General features: G+C 42.3%; 1 protein-coding gene across 2 annotated transcripts in view; it reads left to right on the plus strand.

Annotated features, from left to right (window-relative positions):
- Positions 1 to 15,083: 15,083 nt before the first annotated feature.
- Positions 15,084 to 25,546, plus strand: part of SH3BP5 (SH3 domain binding protein 5) — a 51,349-nt gene continuing 40,886 nt past the window's right edge. The window contains exons 1-3 of one of the 2 annotated variants that reach the window (XM_041466468.1): positions 15,126 to 15,237; positions 15,672 to 15,737; positions 17,419 to 17,481. In XM_041466468.1, coding sequence (XP_041322402.1) covers positions 15,726 to 15,737; positions 17,419 to 17,481 — 75 coding nt within the window. In that variant the 5' untranslated portion in view covers positions 15,126 to 15,237; positions 15,672 to 15,725. Of the gene's footprint in view, positions 15,238 to 15,671; positions 15,738 to 17,418; positions 17,482 to 25,546 lie in introns of both variants that reach the window. The other variant, XM_041466467.1, reaches the window with a different exon arrangement.

Below are 25,546 nucleotides of genomic sequence, written 5' to 3' on the forward strand. Positions count from 1 at the left end.
ACCTGTGCTCTGTAGATCCACTCCCAGTGTTTATTTTCCAATTTTGGGTCATGTTCCCTTCAGAACGTAGGTGTGAGAGGAAGAGCAGTCCAGCTGAAGCAAAGAAGTGAGAGGTTTGAGGAGAGGAGAATTATGTTTGAATTACAAATCCATTTCCCACACGTGACATGTGTGAGAAAAAACACAGAGGTTGATGGGCTTCTGCTTTGGTTCCAAAAAACAAAAAACCATGGAATCTTTAACCAGCAGAGAAGCACAGGCAGAGTAAATCATTGCTTAGAGAGTTGATTTGCTTGAAGATCCTTACAATGACATGAATACAAAGGTCAAGTGGTGCACAACAGCATAAGTGTTCCTGCTGTCTGCTCTCCAAACACTTTGCTTTGTTCCTTAGAGTTACCTGGACAGTACAGGATTTTCGTAAAGTTGGCTAGGAAATGCATGGTAGTGTCTTATACACAGAAAATCTGTTTGGAGAAACTTAAGCTGCAGGTCCCACCCTCAGTCTCTTGAGGCAGAGGAGGATTAAGCAGTAGAGAGTGATGGACAGGCTCACCAAGGGATTTGTATCACTGAGCTGAGATACTGGGAGTAGCTAGGGCTAAATGGCTGCAAGGGCATAGACAAAGAAGAAAATGCTGGGTTAAGCAGCTCTGGATGTGTTTTGGCCACTCCTGCAGTCTGTTTAGGATATGAAAAGAGGACCAGAGGGAGGTAGGCTCTGGTTTTTCTCGGTGCTGGAGTTTCTTGTCTGTGTTTGCTTGCTTTCAGCTCTGTTCTCTCAGGCAGAGCATAGAGGGAGACTGTGTGTGAGACCTGGCTGAGAGCTTCAGGCAGGCAGAGGTGACTGCCTTCTTGTTCTTCCCAAGCATCTCTATCTGACTCAGGGCTCTTGATACAACATACCCATACAGTAGTGTGAGGCTCACACTCCTAATCAGTATAAATAGGAAGGTTTGTTCACTTTGTATGACTTGGCTTTAGCTCTCAAGAAAACTTTCATTGTCTTGCTTCGAGTTCCTCAAGTGCCTACAAAGAAAAGTGCTCAGTTGGCCCTAAAGTAGGGAACAAATGCAGTAGAAGAAAGATAAAACCTCAATTTGGAAGAGAAGAGAAAGTAAGCAAGAAGTGTGGAAATAAGGCTTTGTGTGCAATGTCAAATCTCTATGCTGTCTTCCCAATATGCAGCCCACTTTCATTATTTTGTTTTTCTTCTTGGAGTCCTGGTTCAGACTGTTGTATTACAGACTCAGTTCCCATTATCAGAAATACAACCTCAGTTCCCAATCCTCTGAATTGCAGAGCTTGAAACAATGGCATGATAGTAAGAACCCCCAAATGGAGAGTCTACTGTGAATCTATTTTAAGCCATTTTGGGAGGAGGAGGAGGATGATATTTAGTTATATTATGCAGAAGCTGCAGAATTCTCTTCCTTCTCTTCCCCCACTTACAGTTCTTGTAAATGAAGTGCAGAGAAATGTACCAGATTACCTGGAGTTGAAGTGGGAAATCTATCTAGGATTTCTTGATTTAAAAACTGGTGGACTTTTTGTATTGTGACAGAAATACTTTACAAAGCTCTGTTGTGTTTCATGTCTTGTAATTTTTAAAGATGTCCTAGATATAATATATATTAGATAGATAAAATAGATATAAAATACATTTTGGATGCTGCAGACAAGAATGCATGCATGTAATGACTGTTAGGATCTGCAGGATAGGATTCTAAGTCAATAGGTGTGTTAGAAATACTTAGAAGAGAGGTCTGCTCATCTGAGAAACCCCACAGAACTGCAGGCTCAAAAGCAAAATGTGTGGCAGATAAAAGCAACCGGTGTCTTTTGAACTTCTCAATGATTTTTTTATTGCTTCTACGTCTGTGTGCAAGATAGCTGTGAGACCATTTTAATGCATCTTTTGGAAGGAAGGTCAGTTTTAAACCAGAAGTTTTCTTTCTTGCTTGCATTTATTTTTTCCTTTCAGGGCATACAGGTGTTCCTTTGCTGTCTCTGGACCTGTTCATATTGCAATCTTCCATGGCAGTGCTTGGGGCAGGGGTGGCAGCAGCAGAAGCAGCCTGGCTGTGGCTCAGGCTGTGGCAAGCCCACAAGGAGGAACCTGGCAGATCATAGACTTGTTCTCCTCCTCTGCTTTGAAACAGGCAGTGGCATGGCTCTAGCCAGCATCTCTTCAGTTAAACCACGTGGATTTGTGAAAATAGCAATTTAAAGTGCCTGGCTGAAAACTGTAATTTAGTAGAGAAGTATTTCAGATTCTTACTGCGTTATGACAGTGTAAAGAATTCTGGCAGTTCTAATAATAACTTTCCTTTACATAGCTCAAAAAAACCCTCTAGTCTTTTTTTTCTACTTTTTTTTTTTTTTTTTCCAGGCAGTTCCTAGTTGTAAACTATGTTTTCAAGAGGAACTGTTTCTATTTTTCTACTGACTAGGAGAATCAATGTTCTTTATTGTGAGACCAGACTCTAAATATGTAACTCCTGAAAGCTTAAAGTTTACTTCTTACATGAAAAAATCTATTCAGATCAAGAGTCCAAATTTCAAAGCTTTCCTTATCCTAAGTTTTAAAGTTAGGATTGTGGAGAAGTAGGAGGATATGAACTAACAACAGAGTTATTAGAGTTGTTTCAGAGGAGACTTTTGAACTCTGAATTAGGCATTCATTGCCACTGTCCAAATTCCACATTTCCTTATTTTAAACTATTTATTTATTTATTTACTAGTTGGATTATCATAACATTAGGAAACACATTAGCCACACATGTGCTATCAGAGTGGTTCTATCAAAGTCTGATTAGAGTAATTTTTAAAATCAGAGCTTGTAAGTGAAGTCTGTAGTATCTGTTTTCATCTGGATAAAAAGCAGCACTCTTTTTTAAGAGAAATTGATCTGACTGCACACTTGGATACCAATTAGGAAGAAGTTCTCACTGCAAAAGCACAAGAAAGAGTGGGCGGAAGGTTTTACATCTCTTTAAAAAGAAACTGTAATGATACCCTTTTTACAGTCACGTTAATCTTGCCATTTGAATCAGGGAATAAATGAAGAGATGTCTGAACACAGGCTTTTGGGTGTGGGGAAGGTGCACCAGAAAACAAGCCTAAATTGATGAAAGGGTGCTCTGCTGTGCTCTAGTAGTGAGATACTGTTAAATGTTAATGCAATACATTTGTTACAGGTGAGGGTGTGATGTGCAGAGGTTTTGTACTCATTTATGTATTTTTGATAGAGAGCCTGTTTCCTTCTGAAAGAGCTGCAGCTACTGTAACCCTGTGTAAAAGGTATCATTAGCTTAAAAGGAGCTTAGAATGATGCTGCTGCTTCCTCTATGTGTGTAAAATCAGATCCATCTTGCACATCCTGCATGAGACTAAGGTATTTGAGTCTCAGGTGTGCTCTGCTGTGCTGCCTTCATCTCCAGCCTTGTGTGTGACTGCAGTGGAGGAGAGCTCACAGTGTTATGGTGCAGCTGCGTTAGGTTTTGGAGCCAAGGGATCTCTTGATAGAAAGTGATTTTCTCTCATTAACTTCATACCATGACCTTTCCTCCCTTCTGCACTTGGGAGTCAACTTTGTGCCTTGCCATGTGATGCAACTGGTGAAGCCTCATGCGCTGGACTGAAAGAAGATAGGAAAGGTGCCCATGGGCTCAGACAGACCAGCTTTAATGCGTGGGTGGCTTGGAAGCATAGTCTGTGTGCATACTCCTGTCCTTGGGGAAATACAGGAGTATTCAAGCTAACTTTATACTTTTTCTGTGTTTTGTTGTCTCCTGTCCTTGGGGAAATATAGGAGTATTCAAGCTAACTTTATACTTTTTCTGTTTTGTTGTTTTGATTTTAAAAAAAAAAAATATTTTTGGTACAAAGAGAGTTGTACTACATTACATTATCATTTTTGCATGTATGCAAGTCATGACTAAACCCCCTGCTTCTGTATCATAAAATTGTCCTTTGCTGCTGACAAGGCAATGGGCAAGTCTTCTTTGCCAGAAGTGACCTGAAGGAGGTTGCTCTGAACTCTCATTCTTGGGGGCTCCTCCAGCTTCTGTTTCCCCAGCTCTGGGATGTTGGACTGGCTCTTTGGCTAGGAATGGGTTACAGCTCCCTTGAACTCAGGGGAGCTCTGTGCCAATGGCAGATATGATCCATTATTGTTAGTGTTCCCAGATGGTGAAATGTCCAGATGCTGTGACTGTAGGCAAGGAAGAAGCCACAGTTTTGTCCTTAATCTGTATCTTTGTCATGCTATGGAGGGGGAAAAGGTGAAGAAGCATCTTGCCTCCTCTCACTTCTGCTAGTATTTACTCATGGATGTGACAAGCTGTCATTTTCTAGTTTGTGTGAAAAGTGACACTTATTTCCCTTCCCCCTTTGCAACCTTGCCAATGTATTTGCTGCATGCAGATATAGATTTGTGTTCATTTCCCTAGCAGATGTCACAGTGATTCAGAGCAAAATCTGCTTGGGGACATGATGATAATTGAACTGTCCTCCAGGAAGGGGAGATGAATGTGTGGGCATTTTCTGCTTCTGTTACAATAGTAGAGCTTTATATTTCAGATCCTCGATGCAGAGCTTTAATTTTCCATTTTTCCCAAGCAGGCTGGGTGAGATGTAGTGACATCCAAAATGATGTTTGAATTGTGCACTACCTAAACTGTTTAAGAACTGACTTTGTATGCAATGCCATTGTGAAGTGACAGTTGTTTGATATTTAGATGCAAGAAAGCATCTATTAGTGGAATGTAAATACTACTGTTATTTAAAGTAAAGTTTAATTAAGTGCTGGCTCCTGATACTCAAAATTTACTGAGAAAGCTTATCCTGTTTTTCACTTCTGCATCCAATTTACATGTAAAAATCATTCACTGCCAAGGAAGTGGCTCAAGAAGTTTTGGTGTTCTTCTTATGACAACCCAGGGCCACCACTTCCCTCTTCAGAGTTCAAGTTGATTATATAGCTGCAGCAAAATAATACAGGAGCCAAATTAAAAAAGAATAAAAAGCAGTAACTACCTGCTCATATTGCTGCTGCTATGCAATTGTTTGATAGCTGTATAATTGATGTGTGTGGCTGTGATATGCAATCTCCAGTTTGTGTGCCTGCTTGGTGCCTGTATATCCTTCCAGGAATTCCTGACTGCCTGCTATTTTCTGTTGTTAGGAGTACATGTTTACATGCAGTGCATCTCCAGCTGGCTCTTGACCAAGCCTTCTCAGAGCTCATGGAAATACCCCTACTTTAATAAAGTTAATGTCAGTGGAGATTGCCATCTTCAACCATTTTGATATCCTTGGCACAAAGGAAATGCTGCTTCCTCCCTCGGGAGGATTAGACAGCATTAAAGCTGCTCCATCTGTGAAGATTAACAGACTGCTGGGTGGCTGGTTTTTCTCCCCTTCCCCCCTTGAAAGAGTTACTGCTCCAAAGGGGTGCCTGCAAGAGGAGAGCTGTACTGCAGACTGCCTGACATCTGCTTTGTTCCTTCTGCTCTGTCTGCAGAATGCCTGACCTGAAAATCACTTTCATCTCCTGCTGTTTGGAGAGGGCGTTCCAGTGCTGGTATCCCACTGCTCATCCCAGCACTGTGCAGTGGCAGTGGGAATGCTGAGTCTGCCCTGCTGGGCTGCCCTCCCACTCCTGTTTGCTGGGACTGGGGAGCAGTGTGGATGCCAGACTGCATTTGAGCAGCTCTTGTCCCTGTGTGTCAGCATTTCATTTGCATTATTGACAATTTTCCCAGTTTGTCTGGGAACTCTGAGCCTTCTGGGTCCCTAGGGTGTTGAGCGCACCAAACCTTCTTGTGACCAAGGAGGCAGATCCCTCTCCTTTCTGGTAGGTTGGCTGTTGAGAGATTGATATGCCAAACATCTTCGCAGCTTATTTTGCAATGTGTGTATTCTTCTCCAAACAAGGGCTGGATGATCATCACATACCCATCAAATGCAAATTCCTTCAACTACTTTCCTCCACGTTGATTTCCTAAGTCCATTTGCTGAAATGGTCCTGACAGCAAATCACCTAGGCAGCTTTTTCTTTTTAAGACCTGAACAACTTTTCCACAAAAAGTAATGTGAAAAACTCAGAGAAATTAAGGTACCTTTTTTTTTAGACATATGAAATCATATTTTTGACATATAAAATCCCACTGTCCTACTCAGAATCTCCCCCAGGTATTCAGCATACCTACCACTTCCAGGGAATTCAGATGCTTTGCATCACAGGAGATTTGTTAGTGCCTTGGTGACTCGACAGAGGTGTGGGTGCAGGGGTGTATGTGTGGCTTCTGGTGTGAACAGCTCACTGGAAAGGAGTTACCCTGCGGGAGAGTAGGAAAAAAAGGGATGGGAGGAAATTGGAGGAAAGGCCAAGGAGCTAAAAAGGAGGCTCAGGGGTCACATTTTTGATCAGAGGAACACAGTCCTCAGTGTGGAGTGATTTGTGTTCATCTGCATTTTAATAAAGGACAGTTTGTCAGGCTCAACATGATCCTTTTGGGCAGGATTTTCCAAAGAGCTGATGTGTGTTCCCTTATCTCTTTCTGCTGTTGTGGAACTTGCTCCTGAGATACGTAGTGGCTGTTACATCTAGGTACTATACCTGCAGTTTGAGCAGGAAAAGTGCTGTTCTGATATAGTCACTAGAAGAGAATAAAGGAATTGTCATCTTTCCTTCTTGTGTCAACAGAACAAGGAAAACCAAAGAATGAATGCCCTTTTGGACAAAAAGGAGTACTTTTTAATCCAGTTATCTGCACAAAGTGAATTCCACTCTGGAGGTCAAGAGGGCATCTAAAAAAAAATTTCTAAGCGCTGGGGGAGTTGCAGGGACTTTCAAAGTAAAATGTTTCATTTCTGTCCATATGACCTCTTATTCACTGGAATTGCAAAATTCCCCTCATCTTGGAGAGACTTCAGTCTTGGAGAGGAATTTGCAGCTAGGGTTGAATATGTTTCCTGTGGCAAAAGAGACTGCTCTGCTCTGGGGGAGATCAGCATATTCAAAATGGTACTGCAAAAGTTTTTCAGTCTCTGCAACAGATGAGCAAACCTAGCCCCAAAGTGGGAGGTGAAATGATTAAGCTGCATCATTTTGACAAATGGTGGTGTTGAACCATTAGCATTGCTAATGGCAATTGCTATGTAACAGTTCATACATGAAAGGAGGGGAAAAGAGAAATGAAGGATAAAGACAAATTGAAGAAGGAAGGAAACAATGGGTTAAATGATACTTGCAGTGGTAGAAATAAGGGGAAGATATTGAGACTGGGGAATAAACAGGGCTGAGCTGGATGATGAGGGAGAAGTAGAGATGACAGACTTGAGGAGTGGGGAGCAGAGGTAAGATCTCCATTGCAATCCAAAGCGTTCATTAAGCTCTAGGAGATGTGAGGCATTTGGAAAGGTACTGCTGCAGCATGGTTGTGCCAGGGAGGCTTCAAAACCTGGCCTGTGTGATTGACTTTGGTTTCACAGCCTTGGTGCTGCTGCTGCTGCAGGCTGCTCTTGGGCACCAAGATGGAAATGCAGGGATGTGGCGCTGCAGCAGCATGCTCCTGCAGGTTATGGCATGGGAGAAGGCCGGAGAGGGATCACAGTTAATCACTACTTCTCCTGACATACAAAGTTGGATGCTAAAACAGACTCTGCTTCACTCCTACACACAATGTGCTCAATCATTCCATTTTTAATGCAACAGGAAGCACTGAAATGTCTGACTCTGCCAGAGCAGAAAATCAAGCTATTAATGCTGGGAGAGGGAAAAAAGGGGCTTTGTACACAGGAAGCATTTCACTGGTACAAATCTAAGACAGATATTTTTAATTCAAGCATTTTAAAGGTTTGAATTTCATATACATATATATATATGGAAGGGCACACTTGAAGTGTAGACACTTAGGATTTTGCAGACATCAAACTGACAAATGTTTCTGTATCTAGATATTTCATAAGCTTCTTATTTTCTGGCAACAAGGTAAAATAGGGTATAACCAGCCTGGAAAGGAAACTGTAGAGGAGGGTATAAAAACATTTCATATTTTTCCTGTCACTGCTTATAGGCAGTCAAATGTGGTTAGGAAGCAAATAGACAGTGCAAAGACCTTTCTTAATATCTTGCTAATGAGACTTGGCTGTGGAAGGGCCTGTCGCTATCTCTGGGCTTCCCAGCTGTCTCCCTCTTGGCTGCCAGTCTGCCTTCACAACTCACAGGCAGGAGTTACCCTTTGGTTGCCCATCCCTATATTTTTTTTTTTCCCTCTGGATATAGACCATGATTCTGCCTTTTCTTTTTGCACTTGAGCTGTTCATAATGATAATGAGATCCCCAATCTTCCTGTAGCTACCTGGTCTACTGAGGAAGCTAGTTTTAATAGGTATTTGTTTCCCTCATCCTCTGGGCCATGCTTTTACTTGAAATGTCTATGCTGTTTCCCTCTATTAATCAATTGGCACTTACAAGAAACAGGATTTGTTTTGCTGGAAACCAAAGGGAAAGGTTCTCTGGATAGCTGATGCTTGAAGGAATGCTCTGAGATCTCTGACAGAAGCTCAAGATTTTGATGTTGTGTGTTCAGCAGCTTAAAATAGGATATGAGTGAATTTCCTGCCTGATAACAAGATTAGTAGGAAGCAAAGTCTGTGGTCAGAGAGCCTTCAGCAGTCACCTGGCTGCCTTTGCACAGAGCCGTGCTCCAGCCTGCACACGCCAGGTACCTTTGCTCCGTCGGAGATGACTCACGGCAGAGAGCGAGTGTCACAAGGCATCTGTCAGGGGCATTGCCTGGGACCAGGAGGCACATGGAGACCCTTCCCTGGTGAGCTGGAATGTGCCAAGCATGTGGAGTAGCCATGTTGTGTGAGGGAAGGGTTGTGGAAATTGCCAGCTTTAAGCAGCCCTTCCTGGCTCTCTCACAGAAAGTGCACCAGACACACGAGTACCCTGAAACAGACCCACAGGAACTTCACCGCTTGAAGTTTTTAATTTGTCCTTACATTTTCATAGGAGCTCCTGCCTTCTTCTGTCAGTGTTACATTCGGTATCATGAGCAGCATGGGCTGATGGCAAGAAACCTGTGAATGGATTTTATCCTTTAATTTACCAGTGAGAAATCTACTGATACAGTTAAATAGCCACAAATATAGAACTGGTCTGAACATTAAGAACACTACTGAAAAAATGAGATGTATCCTTGCACGTGGCTGACGTCATTTGAGAAACAGAGGTGGTTCTTTAAATAAATGCTTTAGATGTGGTTTGCATAGATGTCTAAGTATAAAGAATAAAAGAGGAGGGTGGGTGTTTTTGTACTGAATAGCAATGATGCATCCACACCGCTGCAAAGCCTTAGTGAACTGCCAGGCTGGGTAGAGGAGAATGGTACTTGCATTTCATTTTGGCTCTCACAAGCCAATACCTCTTGTCTAAGGCCTCATTTTGAGTACAGACTAACACCTTTGCGTTTGATCCTCTTCCATTGAAACTGATGTGAGGCAGCTTATCAAGGAAAGCAGACAGCAAGACTGGGAACCTAGGTGGATATATTTGACTTAAAAGGGTGCAGTATAGGGTTTTTCCCTGTTCAAGTATGAAGCATTGTGAAAGGGATCTTCCTTATCATTCAGCAGCAGATCTGAGGAAGAGGCTCCTGTTACTCTGTTATTTTCTAAATCTGCAAGAGCAGCACACTCTGCATTGTGGCCAGAGGAGGAGCAGGACTGCTGCAAGTGTACTGTCATTGAATGGATGTTTTTTTCCAGTGGGAAATTCCACCACCACCAGCCTTGCCAAAAGACAGCTTGGAGGAGGAGAAAATTTCCTGTGATGATGGTGGTTCTTTCCCAATGAAATAAGAACAAGCAGGAAAATCCATCTAGCTGTTAGTCACGCATTTTTTACACATGTATATATAGCATAGTGCATGTGAGTGTGTCTGTGTGTGTGTATAAAAAACTATAATGCACTCACACTCTCTATATGAAGCATCACCAATTTCAGTCTTCAAAATAATAAGAAGAGTAGCTCATGATATGGTGGGAGATAAATGTATATACAATAGAAAATGGCCCAGCAGATAATTTTGCTAATAATCTTTGTATTTAGTTTTTATGGAAGATGCTAAGATTAGTGTGGCTTGAAAATAGATTGTACCTCTTTAAAATGAGCCTCCTTTCTTTGTAGCCCTGCGAAGCCTGAGGTTATTTTTAATTTTAAATGGTGCTTGTTAAAGAGAAGTGAAATCAAAGGATATTTTGGAATGTAGCCTTTTCTTTAAATACATTCCTTGTAGGTGGGGAAATCTACAAGTTTTTTTGTACCACAGATGCTCAAGCTCCATTAATATTTCTTTGTGTGCAAGTTCATAAGGCGATACCATCTTACAAACGGGTGTAGGAGAGAGAATTGATTTTTACTGCTTTCTAAAATGCAGAGCACAAACATGCCACAACCACTGTGAGTATGGAAGCATGAAAATTTGCTTGCGAAATAAGCTGGGGGAAGTTTTGATTCTGACCACTTTGTGTTTAATACCCTGCATATGCATCCAAGAAATTTAAAATCTTCAATAAATGCGGTGCATATCTTCCATAAAAATTCTGTACTTAGCCTCCTATAAAAGATTAAGTGATAGAGGCCCAGATCTTCAAATGTACTATAACTGTGGGTGAGATCCCACTTAATGTTTAAAAATATTTCCAACACGTGCAGTAGACTTCTGAAAACCAGGGAAGTATATGGGATTTGAACACTGGCAGAGCAATGTCTTTGCTGCAGCTTGGAAGATAGAGGTGGTGGCTCTGTGATTAAATGAGACATTCCCTGGGTTAAACTAATTTCTGGTGTAACATTACAAAAGTCAGTGCAGTAAACTGGTCTTCAGGGTTAATTCAGCTAAGAACCTACATGGTAGATTTTATGCTCATAAATGTATTTTGGGGACTGTGTTTGTTACTCTGGACTGTTTTTACTTCTGTGTTCGTTTCTTGGTAAATTATTTAAAAACAATTGCAACAGCACTTCAACATTTGAAGCCAATTGAAAGTTAGCCTCTAGCACCATCATCAAGGGAAGCAGAAGAATTTTTCAGAGCAGAACTGTCTCTCCAGTCCCTGTGAGGAGAGGGGCAGTATTCTGTAAGCAGGGTTCCGTCTCTTAGGCTGTTTTCTCCTTGAACATTTCCATGAGCTAAAATGTGTCTTCAGTAATCAAATGTGCATTAATTAGTCCTGAACTCTGCTTAGTTTGCTATCAATGTTCAGAAAGAGAAGATACATGTTTATGAGGAAGGAAATGCAACTTTTGATTTGTGTTTTAGGCTCTTGCCTCTAGTGCTGGGGCAGAAGCAGGCTTTGAGGGCAAGTATGAGCAGAAATTTGAATGTAAGATGAGATTTGGGAAAAAAATCTTCCTTAAAAATCCATTCAGAATCAACCATTATCAAATATATGTAAAATTACACTATCCATTCCCTTTGAATTTTATCCCTAAATTAACTATAGTCATTAGGATGTTTCCTCAGGCAATTCTTCACTGATGCATACTTCTTCCCAGCTGATTTTATTTAAAATGCAACTTCTAGTTCCCCAATGGCTATTCAGCAATGTAATACCGAATCTACAAACCATCCTCCAGAATGAGGAAGAGAATTCTCTGTATTCCTTCCTCAAAGCACAGACATTTCAATCTTTCCCTTGCCAAATCTTTCCCTTGCCTGTACACTGAGGATTTCTGTGGGACCAGATAATGCAGTTATGTAGCAACTTCCCCCAAAAGTAGAGCTGTAGCTGTACCCTCAGCCAGAACATCACCCTTGCCTAGGGATTTCTGTGCTCCAGGGCATGCTGTTAATGATAAAGTATGCACCCTAAATGCCTGCTGTAATGCCACAAGGCAGAGGTGTTGCCTGATACACTGCTGAAGCAGCTTGGATCGTGGCTTTTCCTGCACCAGAACCTCTCTTTGTGCTTTTTAGTTGAGCTGTACCCTCTTCAGCACGGCTCATGTTAAGTTGCAGCCCAGCCTGACAAGTCTGGACTAATTCTCTGCTGTGGCCACTCTGGAATCCCATTAGTGAAAGAGCAAGCGGTTTCCTCCTGCCTTGACTTCAGAGTGCTTTGTTCAAATATTGAATACTTGGGACTGGGGTTTTGAAATATTGATACAGGAGAAAGTACAGTCTCGGTCAGGCCTCGTGCAAGCTTTGCTCAGACGCCTTGGTGCACGTAGGGCCTGTGGGGGAAGGAAAAGGTCAGCATGACTGCATTTCTGGGGCTGGGGTGGGGCTGGGGAGCAGTCTGGCCTTTAACAGATCGTGTAGGAGGGATTTGCTGGGATGAGAACACTCATGGTTTGGCAAAAGTAACACCCAAATGCCATCTACCGCACTTCTTGCACAGGATTGACCTAAGCAGAGCACAGAACCATAGAATGGTTTGGGCAGGAAGGGACCTGAAAGATATCTAGCTCCATCCCCTGCCATGGGCAACCATGGTTTCCAATAGACCAGGTTGCTCAAAGCCCCATCCAACTTGGCCTTGAACGCTGCCAGGGATGGGGCATCCATAACTTCTCTGGGCAACCTGTGCCAGTGCCTCACTAGCCCCGTAGCAAAGAACATCTGCTACGCCGTTCCAGGTGGGCTCTCACCAGAGTGGGTCAGAGCGGGAGAATCACCTCCCTCGCCTGCTGCTCGTGCTTCTCTTGATGCAGCCCGGGATGTGGTTGGCTTTCTAGGCTGCAAGCACACATTCCTCTGTCATGTTGAGCTTCTTGTCAACCAACACTCTCATGTCCTTCTCTTCAGGGCTGCTCTCAGTACATTCTCCACCCAGCCTGTATTTTTGCTTGGGATGCCCCAACCCAGGTGCTGCAGCTTGCACTTGGCCTTGTTGAACTCCAAGAGGTTGGCCCAGACCCACCTCTCATACCTGTCAAGGTCCCTCTAGGTGATGTCCCTTCCCTCCAAGCTGTCAATCTCACCACACAGCTTGGTGTCACCAACAAACCTGTGGAGAGCGTGCCTGTGTGTGAGGCCTGCCTATGTGATGCACAGGTTTGTTCCTTGGCTATTTCTTGGGTCCTGCTGCCCTTTGCATGGGACAGCAGTTTCAGCAAAAACCATTCCATGGCGAAGAGAAGAAAATGAACATGTAAATAATAGCCTTGAGTCTTTTATTGATCTTTATTGTACTGAATAGTCTCCCTTTCCCTGTTCTGTCAAATCTTTTCCTTCAGGCCACTTTACTGTTAATGCCTCAGTGATGTCTGCAATAATGACAGATGTGCATTCTTCACTGATTTTATTATATCCAGATCTTCCCAATGTATTGGTTTGATATAAAATTATGTTGATGGCCTCAGGGCTCTATGAGAGATTTCAGATCCATGGGAAAAGGGGCTTGCGTATCCACACCATCTCTTACACAGTGCTAAGCTCTGCAGGCAGCTCTCCCAACTTTCTGAATCTAAAGAGAGAGACAGCTCGCTCTGCCTTGATGGTAGTAGATTGAAGAGTTTGGCTGGAGGTTTTCGAGCTGCAACAATCACGGGGATTGTCACAGTGGTAATGGAAGAAGAGGGTCCTTTGTGCAAACATAACAAATCTCTTTGGGAGAGCATGTGTGTGCAGGAGCACTTCTGTACCCCAAGCAGTGGGCAGTGCCTTTTGTGACATGACCATGGGTCAGCCTGTGCAGGTTCGGAGGAACAGGGCATAGCTGCAGTGAATCTTTTACACAGTCTTGTTTTTTAGAAATCGAAGTGATAACAGCAGGACTGTCCACATTGTCTTCCATGTGCAGCTTTGTGTTTTCTGTGCTGTTTTAGGATGATGGGAGTGTTGAATATTCTACAGTCTTGGCATGAGACACAGCACATCAGGGAAGAGAAACGGCAAGGCCCTGGGAACCTCTGGCTGTGTGTACACATTGGAATCCTTAACAGACACCAGTAAGAGTAAACACTTGGCTTTGGCTAATTTGGTTTTTGGTTTGTTTTTATTTTTTCCCCCCCTTAACATGATTTTTTCTGCTGTGAGCAGTGAAGATGTTGCAAACAACCCATCTGCGTTTTTGCAACACCTCCTCTGTTCCTTGATTATTTTAGTTTGTTGGTGTCACTTTGCATGTTTATACTATTTTCAAATGTTTATGTCACTCTCTTCGCATATTTTGTTTTTTCCTCCTGGTTGCTTTATAGCATTTGGAAGAGCTTGACTGCTTTTCTTTTGCCTCCTTTTTTACCTTAGTTACCTTAGCAATGTTAATTTTTATCTTCTTATTTTACCTCCCTCTTATTTTTATCTTATAAAGAGATATGAGATTCTTTTTCACCTCCAGTCTCACAAAGGATGCTCCTTTCTTCACCACATCTAAACTTTCCATTTTTTTACTCTTTTGAGGATTTGTCAAACAAAAAAAATGGGGCTAAATTAACAGTGATACTTTAAAGGTGGAAATATATTCCTCATCTGTTCAAAATTATTTGTTATCCACCCTTGTGATTAGGGAGACACTAACCTGAAGTGCTCTGCTAGACATGGGCCATGTATGGACATGCTTCTTGTAGGAAGTTCCTTTTTACTGACAGCAAAAGGATGTGTCTTCAGTATGTCTTTTTCTGCTGTATGCAGTAAGTAAAGTAGTTGCCTGCTTAGCTGCCACACAATAGAAATCTGGGTTTCATTTGAATTTTCAAGGTTGTTGAAAGTGCCTTTAGTATTTTTCTCTTCTATCTTCCTTTTTAATTTTTTTTTTTTTCTCTCCATGGGGATGTCAGCCTCCAGCAGAGCTTTTAAAAGAAGAAAGAAGAAAAGAAGGGGTGTGGGGGAGAAATAAATTTAAAAAGCCAGCAAGGTGTCCTTAGCGTTTCCCCGCACCTGGAACTAGTCATCCCGGTTTCACGCAGCGCCGTTGCGGGGGCGGGGGGGGACCCAGGAATTAGCACGCCAGAAATACGGGGGAAAAAAAAAAGGAAACCCCGCAATTTCGCGCTGCTTCCCTCCCTGCGCTGCGAAGGCACAAAGAGACGGGGGCGCTGTGGGCAGGGAGGCGTTCCCCCGGAGGCGGGGCCGGGCCGGGCCGCGGAGCCGCGCCGGGAGCGGCGGAGCGGGAGGCAGCGGCAGCGGAGCCGCCATGGAGCCGGGGGGCCGGCGGGGCCGCCCCGCCGAGGAACCGCCGCGGCCCGAGGACGAGGAGGTGGACCCCCGCATCCAGGTGAGGGCCTGCCTTCCGAGGGCCGGCTGCGCTTTTTAGAGTTCGTTTGAGTATGTATGCTGTGGCTGTACGGAGTAATGTAATGTATGTAATAATGGTTGCCTTTTATTTCATTGCTTCTGCTGCGTATGTGCATACATACATATATATATATGTACACATACATATACACACGTATACATATATACATACACATTTGTGTGTATATATATATATATCTATATCTATCTCGATATAGATTTTTTTTAAATTTTTTTTTTTTTTTTTTTCCCCCCCGAGCAGCCCCGGGTGTCTCGGCGCCCGCCGGGAGCTGGGAAGCGCCCCCGGAGCGCCCCAGCCCTTTGTTACCCCGGGCATCGCTCCGCGCCCGGCTCCGTTGGGCGTCCCTCCTTCTCCTCCTCCTTCTGCTGAAATCCCCCCCCTTTCCTTTTTAGTTTTGACCATGACAGCGTGACCTTGCTCGTGGAGTGGTGCTTAGAAATTCATAAATGCGGGAAAATGTAGGTTTTAAATTTTTATTTCATTATTTTTATCATTATTTATTTTGTTTCTTGTAAAAAGGAGCTTTAGTGGAATATGGTGCTTCCTCTCAGTGAATGCCTTCTGCAATGCTTTTTATTCTTGCATGGTTTCTAAACGAAGCTTTTCTCCAGCTTTTCTCCCCAAAATCGTGTCTCGACCAATAGCACGGTGCAAACACGAAGCACGCTGTGGTCCCCGAAATGAGATGTATTTTTAGGTCTCTGCAGATTTATGGCTTTTGCCTCCAGCATTTCTGGTACTGTTTGTCATGAATGAATATAACACGTGTGTACATAGCTGAGAGGATCCTTGGCGTAGGTCCCTGCTCGCTGTAATTGTCATTCTTTTCTCCATCATGAGCATTTTGTTTTCCAGGGCTGTGCAGAGCCATTGCAAAATTCTCAAAACATGGTTACACAGAGCGAGGCCCTCAGCCAAAAGCTAGCCTGGTACTGCCCTGATTTTACGAGGCTGAGCTTGGTTGGTGTCTATTGATCTAATTTTGGCCTTAGGTTCTTCAGCTTGCAACACGTTTGCACATATACGATTTGTGAATTGTTGGCAAAACAATTGGTTTTGTTCAGTTTTCTGTTTGGTTTGAAAAACAGGCTGCTGTGTCTGCTTCCGCAAGAGCCATGAGGTTTTGAGCCTTACAGTAAGAGACAATTAGGTAATTTTTGGATAAGTGTTTGTTTCAGACAACATGGATACCCAAATAGGTGTTTTCCAAGTCCTAGGAGGAGGAAACGAAATCTGACCGCTGAGGATAAAAGAGCTAAACTGTTGTAATGAATTCCTTTCTGGTTGTAACCAGAGTCGTTCTTGTAGTCTAGTGGAAACTGCTCAAGTGACAATCAATTTACAACGTTTGGTTTGTACAGCAAAACATTTCCAGGCGTGTTCTGTTACACGGGTTGACAATTAAATAACGTTTAAATTGGAGAACATTCCTGTTAAAAAATCTTATAATCTTGTTGCCCAGATAAAGAAAGCTATCAGATCTCCTCCTCGGGGTTGCTTTTTGAGGTAAGAAAGTCAGTAAGAATGAGCTTTATTTTTACAGTAACTTCATTCATGCCAACACCACTTCTACTACATATTTATTCAAGGGATTTAACACCTTTGTTTCTGCTGTTAAGGGATCAAAATGTTGGCAGGAAGGCAAATTATGTAAACATAATTGTATGTCACATGGACTGGTTGGGTTAAGAAATGGTTTGCCAAAATCCAAAATAAAATGCCTCTCGTGAGGCAAGATGTGTTTCTTATCAGTTCTGTCCTTTCACTGCGTGTCTCCTGTGATAGTACAAACTTTGCTGATCTTCTGGGCTGGGTGTGTCTGTCTCCCCAGGACCTCACTGATATTGACTATTTTGATTAATGAGACAGAGCTTGTGTTTATTTGTAATAGTGAAGAAGTAGCCAGAATAGGAAATGTGTTGCCTTAACATAAAACTATGGAGCTTCTCTGATTATTTTTTAAGTAGCAAAGTAGAAGACCAGTGGCAAAGTTAAGCTGAATATCTCAAGGCTTCCTCTTTTCACTAAATTCATTAGCCACAGCCCTTGTGAGCTTTCAGTGGGGATGCTGAATGAGCCTTCTCAGACATGTTTTTGTCCCTGATTTCTCACTATGCATCTGACTTTCTTTCCTTCTAGGGGGAGCTAGAAAAACTGAATCAATCTACAGATGATATCAATCGCAGAGAGACGGAGCTGGAGGTACAGAATTTATCCTTGCATTTTCCTTTTGTGCATGTTGGATTTTTGTGAACAAAAGGACAGTGTTTTTGAGTAGGTTGCCTCCTGAATTTGTGCATCCTGAATGGTAATTTTGCAGCAAGAGCCTGGTGATAATGTTTTTAAAGGTATGAATTGACCTAACAGCTGAAAATAAAGTGAAAAGGTAGAGATATGCTGACAGTGTAAAAACCCTGTGTGGAGAACCTCACACACAACCACTGCCAGAACTTATTTTTAGGTTTTGACACTAAGCTTAGACAAGTTTTGTTTTTACAAGTCACTGTTCTGTGTATGTGATTATAGATAGGGAAAGTTATTTGGTTAAGGGGTTTTTGCCGTACAACTGTCTGCCAGGATCTTCTCTTTGGTGGCTGTTTGGGGTTTTTTTAGATTGTTATCTTTGCCTTTTTTGTCATCACTTCCTGAGCAAGAAAGGTGATGAAGGAAAGTTGGAATAAAAGACTTCCTGGTTATACAGAGAGGTTTTCGGGGATACTTAAAAATCTAAAGCAAGTTCTGAAGAAATTGTTTCTAAATCCCCAAATTTGAGCTTCATCTACTTGGTAGTTATTCTGGAAGGCTCAGCATTATTGATCTAATAGTGAAGCAAAACAAACTATCCTATGTGTGTGTCTGAATTTTCTTTTGTTTGCAAAACAAAGAAGATAAATACAGCAGAAGTATAGGATAAATATGCTGCTAAAGAAAAACTGGCATAAAATATGACTTTACATCCTGAATAATTTTGATATCATTACAAAGTCTTGAATACTGTATTAAAACATTCTAAGATTGCATTGAGGAACAAACATACTGTAAAAGTACATCTGTAGATTTCTGTCTGTACCTTCAAAATATCAAAGTATGGTTTGTCCATTTTAAAATGTTTTTTCCTCTTGTGTGTCTTTTCATGAGATGGATACCCCAAGCATGGGGAGATTCTTGGTAGAATTTTTAAATACTGGAATATCCACTAAAAGCACTGAACAGAAAATGGGGTTATGATCTTTGGACAGGCCTTGTAGCTTTTTTCTTATCCCCACTTGTTTGCAAATTCTGTCATGTGTGGCATGTAGATCATTAATTTATTGGTTAATAAACTTAGTTAAATGGGGCACTCTTTGCTATGCATAACGAAACAGTATTTTTGCTGTGAGAACTGCTCAGTGTCACTAGCATGATTAAAATTTTGAGTGAACTTTAAAAATCAGTATTCTAGTCTGCACCAGTAGCAATTAAATGGACTTCAGGAATCTTTATATAGATATATTGAAGAAAATTATTATATGTATCTTTTCAGTCTCCTTATTTCATGCTGAGGTACTGAAATTGAAAGATGGTGTTATGGATAGTTGCCTGGATTTCATTAATTTTGTCATAACCTTGCACTGAGGACATATTATGAAGCAGATGGAATAGTAATAATAATAATGCAAAGACATTCTCATGAAATAAATCCCAGTGACTTTAAGATGGGATTTTGCTGCTTGATTAAAATTATTCATGTGATCAAGTGTTTGTAGAGCCTGCAGATTTGTAGCTACTGTGTGTATGGCACATGCTGAGCTGTAGAGGCTGAAAGGCTCCTGGAAATATAACTGTAAATAAAAGAGCAGGATTTCCACATTAGCTTGGTCTTACATTGTTGCTTACTCAGCCTGGTAAATACCAGGTGTTAGGTGGAAAATCATATCATCATTCTCTGCACTTTGCCATTAAGTGTTCACTGCAGATCTGTCTGTACTACTTACTGTAAGCAGCTTTTGATGGAATTAAGGTGAAATACCACCAAGAGTATGCTTTCTTGAATGTTTCCTCTTCACTTTTCATCCAAAAATCTGGATGAAGCTGGATGGAAGCTAGTTTGTGGTATCATGCAACTGCATAGTTTTTAATTGGTGAAGATTTTCATTGCATTTGACCTGCTTAAATATTGAGGACAAATGCAGTTGGATGATGTAAGCAAGGCTTGATTTATATACAGGTTGATAAATGCATTTTAAATGGACTTAAACCCTTTCTAGGGGAAAGGAATAAAAAAATCCCACAATACCCAACACTTGTGGTTAGCCGAAAATCTCTGCATTCATACTCTGCACAAGAAAAGAAAGATTTGCCAAGCAGCCTTATAGGAAAATTTGGAAGGAGGAGTTTGGAATTGGGATAATTATGCTTCAAAGGCTTCCAGAATCCATGAATGCTGTTGGAAACGTGGGCTTCTGGGAGAGCCGTGCTGACTTTCCCTTTGAAGATTTGCACTTTTGGCTCTTACTAGCAGCTTTGGGTCCCTCTTGCTACCCCTTCCTAGTTTGTGGTGTTCCTGCTATATTTCACTGGAAGAAAGATGTGTGTGAGTGTTTTCTAACCAGACAATGGAGTTATATTTATCCTCTTCTGCTAGTATCATTTTCTTCATCTTTTCAATATCTTTAATGGGAACATAGATGTATCATGACATTATTTAGAGCACAAGTTGCTGACTACCAGCTTCCTGTAATATTACTTTGTGGTCCATAGACTCCCATTGTTGATTTTTTTCCCAGAATAATCTGGAAAAGCAATGGGAGTGTTTGAGTAGAAGGTATATTTCTCTGTAGGAAGTTCAGAAAAAGACACCCATGTTTTTGTGTACTCTCTGATAAGCAGGAAGGGTAACCTTGTGGCATCTGAATTCTGCAAGACGGTTCTGGACTTCCTGTATGTAGCTTTGTGTGAGTTGCTCTAAGTGAGAATGCTGGCTGTCTCCAGTTCCCATTAACTGGAAAAAAAAAGCTGTTAAATCCTTCTAAACCCATGCTTCTGTTCTTGCTGTGCCTCAGGTCTGCATCTGCAGAATGGAAGTAATAATGCTGCGTTACCCAGTGGAAAGTGTTATGGGGCTGAATTCAGTAGAGGCTTCTAGGATTTTGAGACTGCACTGGCTTGGTGTAGCCACAGGAGTGTCAGTGTTTGAGCAATGTAGAAAATACTGGTGTCTGCTGCTTACAGAGGTGATAAAATGGGGAATTCTGATTTAAGTTGACCATCCTGCCACTTCTTTAAGTTCTGCTCTGAAACTGCCATATGATCTGTCTTTAAGTTGAACAGCATGGGTTTTTTAATCTTTTGAAATAAGTCCTGCACCCATACTGCCTGTGAGAGCGCTGGAGATACATGCGTGGTATGACTTGAACAGATACGTTGAAGTTGGATGCATATATTCTTTTACTTTGAAGAATTACTCATTTTTTGCTCTTTTGACCTATCCTATTAAGCCCTGAAGAAACATCCTGACCTGCTGACACTTGCTGCCTGTTCAGGAGCTGCAGAGCTGCTGAAGGGCACTGAGTGGCTCGTAGTTATAAGTTGCGTTAATGTATTGCCTGTTAATGAATCTTTGATTAGACTTGATTTAAAATCCATAATGCTGCTCATCCTAAGTGCAACACTGAGCATTACTGACACAGCAGAAGGATGATAAGGGTTCTCTGAGGGATTTAACACTTGGCTTCGCTAATGTCCCTGTTTATGTTTGAAGTGTCTGTGAAGGGCCAGGGGAAATGTCTTGCAGGGGAGATATAAGTGTGTTTTGGCCAAATGCAGGAGGTTTTTTCCTGTTTATTGGAAGTGCATCTCCATCTGAACTCACTTCAGGAGCTGTGAATGTCCTTAACAAATGTGCAGGATTTGCCTGTCCAGCCAGCTCACACAGGGCTTGGACTGGCTCTGAAAGCACAGCTCAGATGTAACAAATTAACCCGGGGACCCTCTGGCAGCATTGCGGGGAGGGAAAATGCAGCACATACCATTAAAGTTACCACTGGAATCCCAGCTATCCCAAATGTGGTTTTTGTTAGAGAGAGTTTTTTGTGTTGCTGCAGCTACAAGCTTGCCAATGTTTGTTCATGGGAGATACGGCACAGGAAAACTGGAGTTGAACAGTGCTGCTTTCAGCCATGCTCCTTATCAGAGGGCCTGGTTGGGATCCTTCTTGTGTGCTTGCCTAGATCCTCTAGTCCTGATCCGCAAGACTTTGTGTTACTTTTAGTCCTGGATTTATCATAAAGGTCACCCTGGGTTGTTGTTGGATATAAAGAAAGGGGTTTATTAGCTGTGGTGCTCTTTCACTGGTGAGCCTTGTCAGCATTTGAACCTCTCTCAGAAGGGGAAGGACTTTCTGTCGTGGTTTAACCCCGGCTGGCTGCTAAGCATGACACAGCCCCTTGCTCCCTCCCTGCCAGTGGGACGGGAGGGAGAACCAGAAGAGTAGAAGTGAGAAAACCCATGGGTTGAGATAAAGGCAGTTAAGTAAAGCAAAAGCTGCACACACAAGCAAAGCAAAACAAGGAATTAATTCTCTGCTTCCCGCTGGCAGGCAGATATTCACCAGTTATTTAGAATTGCTTCTTACTTCTTCACTAAAATACTTGGTTTTGGGAAAAAAACTTGAGCTGTTGACCCTGTCACACATAAAGCATGTAAGTACATTAAAAAAAGAAAAATCCTCTGGCTTTCAGTTTTTAGAAAAATGACCTCTCAGTGTCTGGAATCTCATTCTGAGCATGCCTCCTTGGGTTGAGGAAACATCTATCTGTGGAAACATCCGCCACCTTATCAGTATCCCCGTGCAGCATTTTCCAGTGTCCGCAAAAGAATGCAGAGATAAGGGCAAAGCAGCTCACTGGTTGGTGTTCCTGCTGGCTTTTGGGGGTGGATGTACATGTGTGATGGATTCGTCCAGCACTATCAGGACAAATCTTTCCACATTTCTTTATGATCTACTTGCTTCCATAGGAAATGGCTTCTGTGTGTGAATTCCTTGTTGTTTTGCCTTCTGCTTTCATCCAAGGATGAGTAAGGGAAGGCTTCTTCCTCTGCTGTGGCTCTGGAAAGATTTTGTCAACCAAGTGAGTCAAAGGGCTTTACTTGATTCATGCTCTTGACGTAAAGATGGGTTTCCAGCCTGAGAAAGGAAGGGTTAGGTGGAGAAATCTTGCTTTGGAAGGAGCACCCCGCACCCTCCCATGTCTGCTTTCTTCTCTTTCTTCTAAGAGAATTAAAAACATTTGTAGTAAAAAGTATTGATAGTCTCAGTTTGTATCTGTCTGCAAGCAGGAGGTTAGAGCAACTTTCAGGTACTGATTTTTCAATTTTTGTTAGATGGCAAATTAGTAGAAAAAAACCCCAAAAAACAAATGGAAGGCTTTCCTTATCCCTTAAATATTGAGGTACTACTTTTCCCCTTCCTTGCACTTTGTTTTTAAGATTTGGTTGCCAGTCTGGCTTACTTTAACTGCTCAGGTACCAAAGAGACATTAAAAGTGTCTTTAACTGGTTTGATGCTTGAAGGTCGATTTCTGAGCACACCTTGTGCATCTGTTTGGTGTGGATGTATGATACTGATGCTGGCTTAGCTTGGAGATGAGCTTTTGCAGCTGGTAGGTCTTTGTAGCTGAGAAGTTGGGTATGGATCCTGTCGGCCACTTGGAAATAGATGAAGCCTGTCTCAGCCAGCAATTCCATTTCCATGCACCTGCCATGCTTGCCAGATGTTCTGCACACCAGACTGGCAGAACGGTCACGAGACAACCTTTGTAAATGAAATTTAGATGTGCTTGGTACTAAGATGATTCAGACATGGTTGATATGTAAAGTTCATTTTAAAAAAAAAATTGTTTGAAAATACATGTTTCATTTGATGGGCAGAAATAGTTATTTACTTGTCATCTGGCATCTAACACTAGCTCATCACCATCACTCATGAGTGAGGAAAACAGGCGTGCTTTTTTCCTCTGACAGATGCAGTATAGATTGAAAATTGTATTTTAGTTTTTCCCCCACATTTGAGAATGGATCTTCAAATACTGCTGTAAGGATGATGTGTCCTTAAGTATGGTCCCTCTTTCTGGTGCAGTATCAAAAAGCTGCCCAGCAGCAAGTCCCTGGAAACAAAGTCTGCTTTTAATAATGAACTATTGCAGCAAAACCATATAAAGTGCTAAGGATTTTCAGGAAGAAAGCTGATGAGTGTGGAGCTCTTGCAGCTGTAGAACAAGATGTTGAAACGTAAACTGCGCCTGTCCACGTGCTACACGAAGTGCTCTGCCTGCTAGAGTGTGTGTATGACAAACACCTAGCTAGTGAGAGCCTACTTGTTAAGGCTGTAATTTAAGCGAGAACCTTCTCCTGCTACTTTTTTTTTTTTTTTTTTTTTTTTTTTTTTACCTTGTGCACACATTGAGGATAAATGGATAAATGCCTTAATCGGCTTTTGTCCAACTTGGGAAAGGTTTATCATCATCTCATTTGAACAAATAGGAGGGGAAAAAAACATTGAAAGCTGACTGGCTAACATCTTCAATGTCACCTTTCTATTTCCAGAATCAGAAACAAGGTGTTCTTGAAAATGATCACAAAAGATTAGGAGTGAGCATAGTGGAAAACATGCTTTAAAAATGTCAGGGTGTTTGAGATGTTTCATGTCAGTTGCATTGCTTCTGTTAGAGTTCAGTGCAGTGATGAGAAAAACAAAAAGTGTTTTTAAAAAACGAAAAAACCAAAACATAAGAACTCACCCAGAAATGGTGTGACTCACGTTACCTAAGGCCGCTGTTATCAATGAATACCATTTCTGCTTTTTAAAAAACGAAAAAACCAAAACATAAGAACTCACCCAGAAATGGTGAGTGTGACTCACATGTTACCTAAGGCTGCTGTTATCAATGAATACCATTTCTGGTGGGATAAGTTATCTTTCAAGAAACTGAAATGCAGAAACCAGAGATTGAGGACTGTGCTAGAAAATTTCTGTGGCATATGCTGCACTGTCTTGGTTTTGCTCACGACAGCAAGTTGCAGGAATTGACATATTTTCCTTTCTCTGTTATCCGTGTGTGCAACATGAAGGTCTAAATGAAGCAGGAGTTTGGCAGTTAAATAGTAGCACTTTTGTGTGGAGGGGCAAGTCACACCAGAATATTTGATAAGTAGCCTGAAAATGTTGTGGTTGTCTTTTTAGCATGGATGTAGGATTTACCCTGTGCTGGGCACCACGAGTGAGCTGCAGTGTTGTGCTGTTCTGAGCCTCTACGATTTTGATGTGAGTGTCCTTACAGAAAACAACCTTAGGAGGATTTATAGCTTTGACCCACTTCACATGTGGGTCGAAGTGTCTCACTGACAGTAACATGGGAAGCCAGACATAAAAAGTAGTGAATTAAATCAGCTTCTAAGTTGAGCATATGCCCATTCATTTCCCTGAGCAGCAGATGTGTTTCTCATGTCCCATAAGGAGTAAGCGCACCAAGCCAGTCCTACTGACTGGTGCAGTTGCCTTGGTGCTTCTGACCTCCCTGTTTTCACACGAAGTGTAAAAATAGCTGCTGCACCTGAAGTTCTTACTCAGACTTCCCCAGGCTTACCTGCCAGGGGAGATTCGTGCTGTCCCAAGGGTGATGTCTTTTGCAGGTGCTCTGCCAGCCCGTGGCAGGGCGCACAGCCTGGACCCAGGAGCGTGGCTGAGTGTGTGCAGGAGGGAGCTGTGACCCTGCTCTCAGGAGGGCTTGCCATAGCTCCAGGTCAGAGGCAAGGCCAGGAGAGCTGGGTCAGCTCGGGTGGAGGAGGCTGGGTGGTGTGAAGGCACTGGGTTCCCACAGAAGCACACACACAGTGTGGGATCATTTGCTTTTGGCGTGTAGTTGGGGCTGGTGGAGAGTTCAAGTGGTGTGTGTAGGGCTGCAGAGGGCGTGGGTTTGGCATCCCACCTCCGAGACCTCGGCATCCTGCTGCTGGGTCTGAAGGGAATGGCTGGAAACCTTTGGTAGGGGGACTAAACCCAGCAGAGAATTGAGCATCTGCTTGCTCTGTCATGCAGAAGGTGTTTCAGCCTGCAGGCTTGTGTTCCTGACAGTCAGGAGCCCGAGAATAAATGTCACTTAAAATAGGTTGTGATGGATGATACAAAATTCCAGGGTGTTTTGGTTTTTGTTATTGCTCTTTGCTGCAAGAATAAGTGTGGTCAGGCCTAAATTAAGCCTTAAAAGAAGAACCAGTCATCTTTGGAGGA

Source organism: Pyrgilauda ruficollis, unplaced genomic scaffold, assembly GCF_017590135.1.
Source record: "Pyrgilauda ruficollis isolate IOZ18807 unplaced genomic scaffold, ASM1759013v1 scaffold2, whole genome shotgun sequence".
In the NCBI taxonomy this organism is placed as follows: Eukaryota; Metazoa; Chordata; class Aves; order Passeriformes; family Passeridae; genus Pyrgilauda; species Pyrgilauda ruficollis.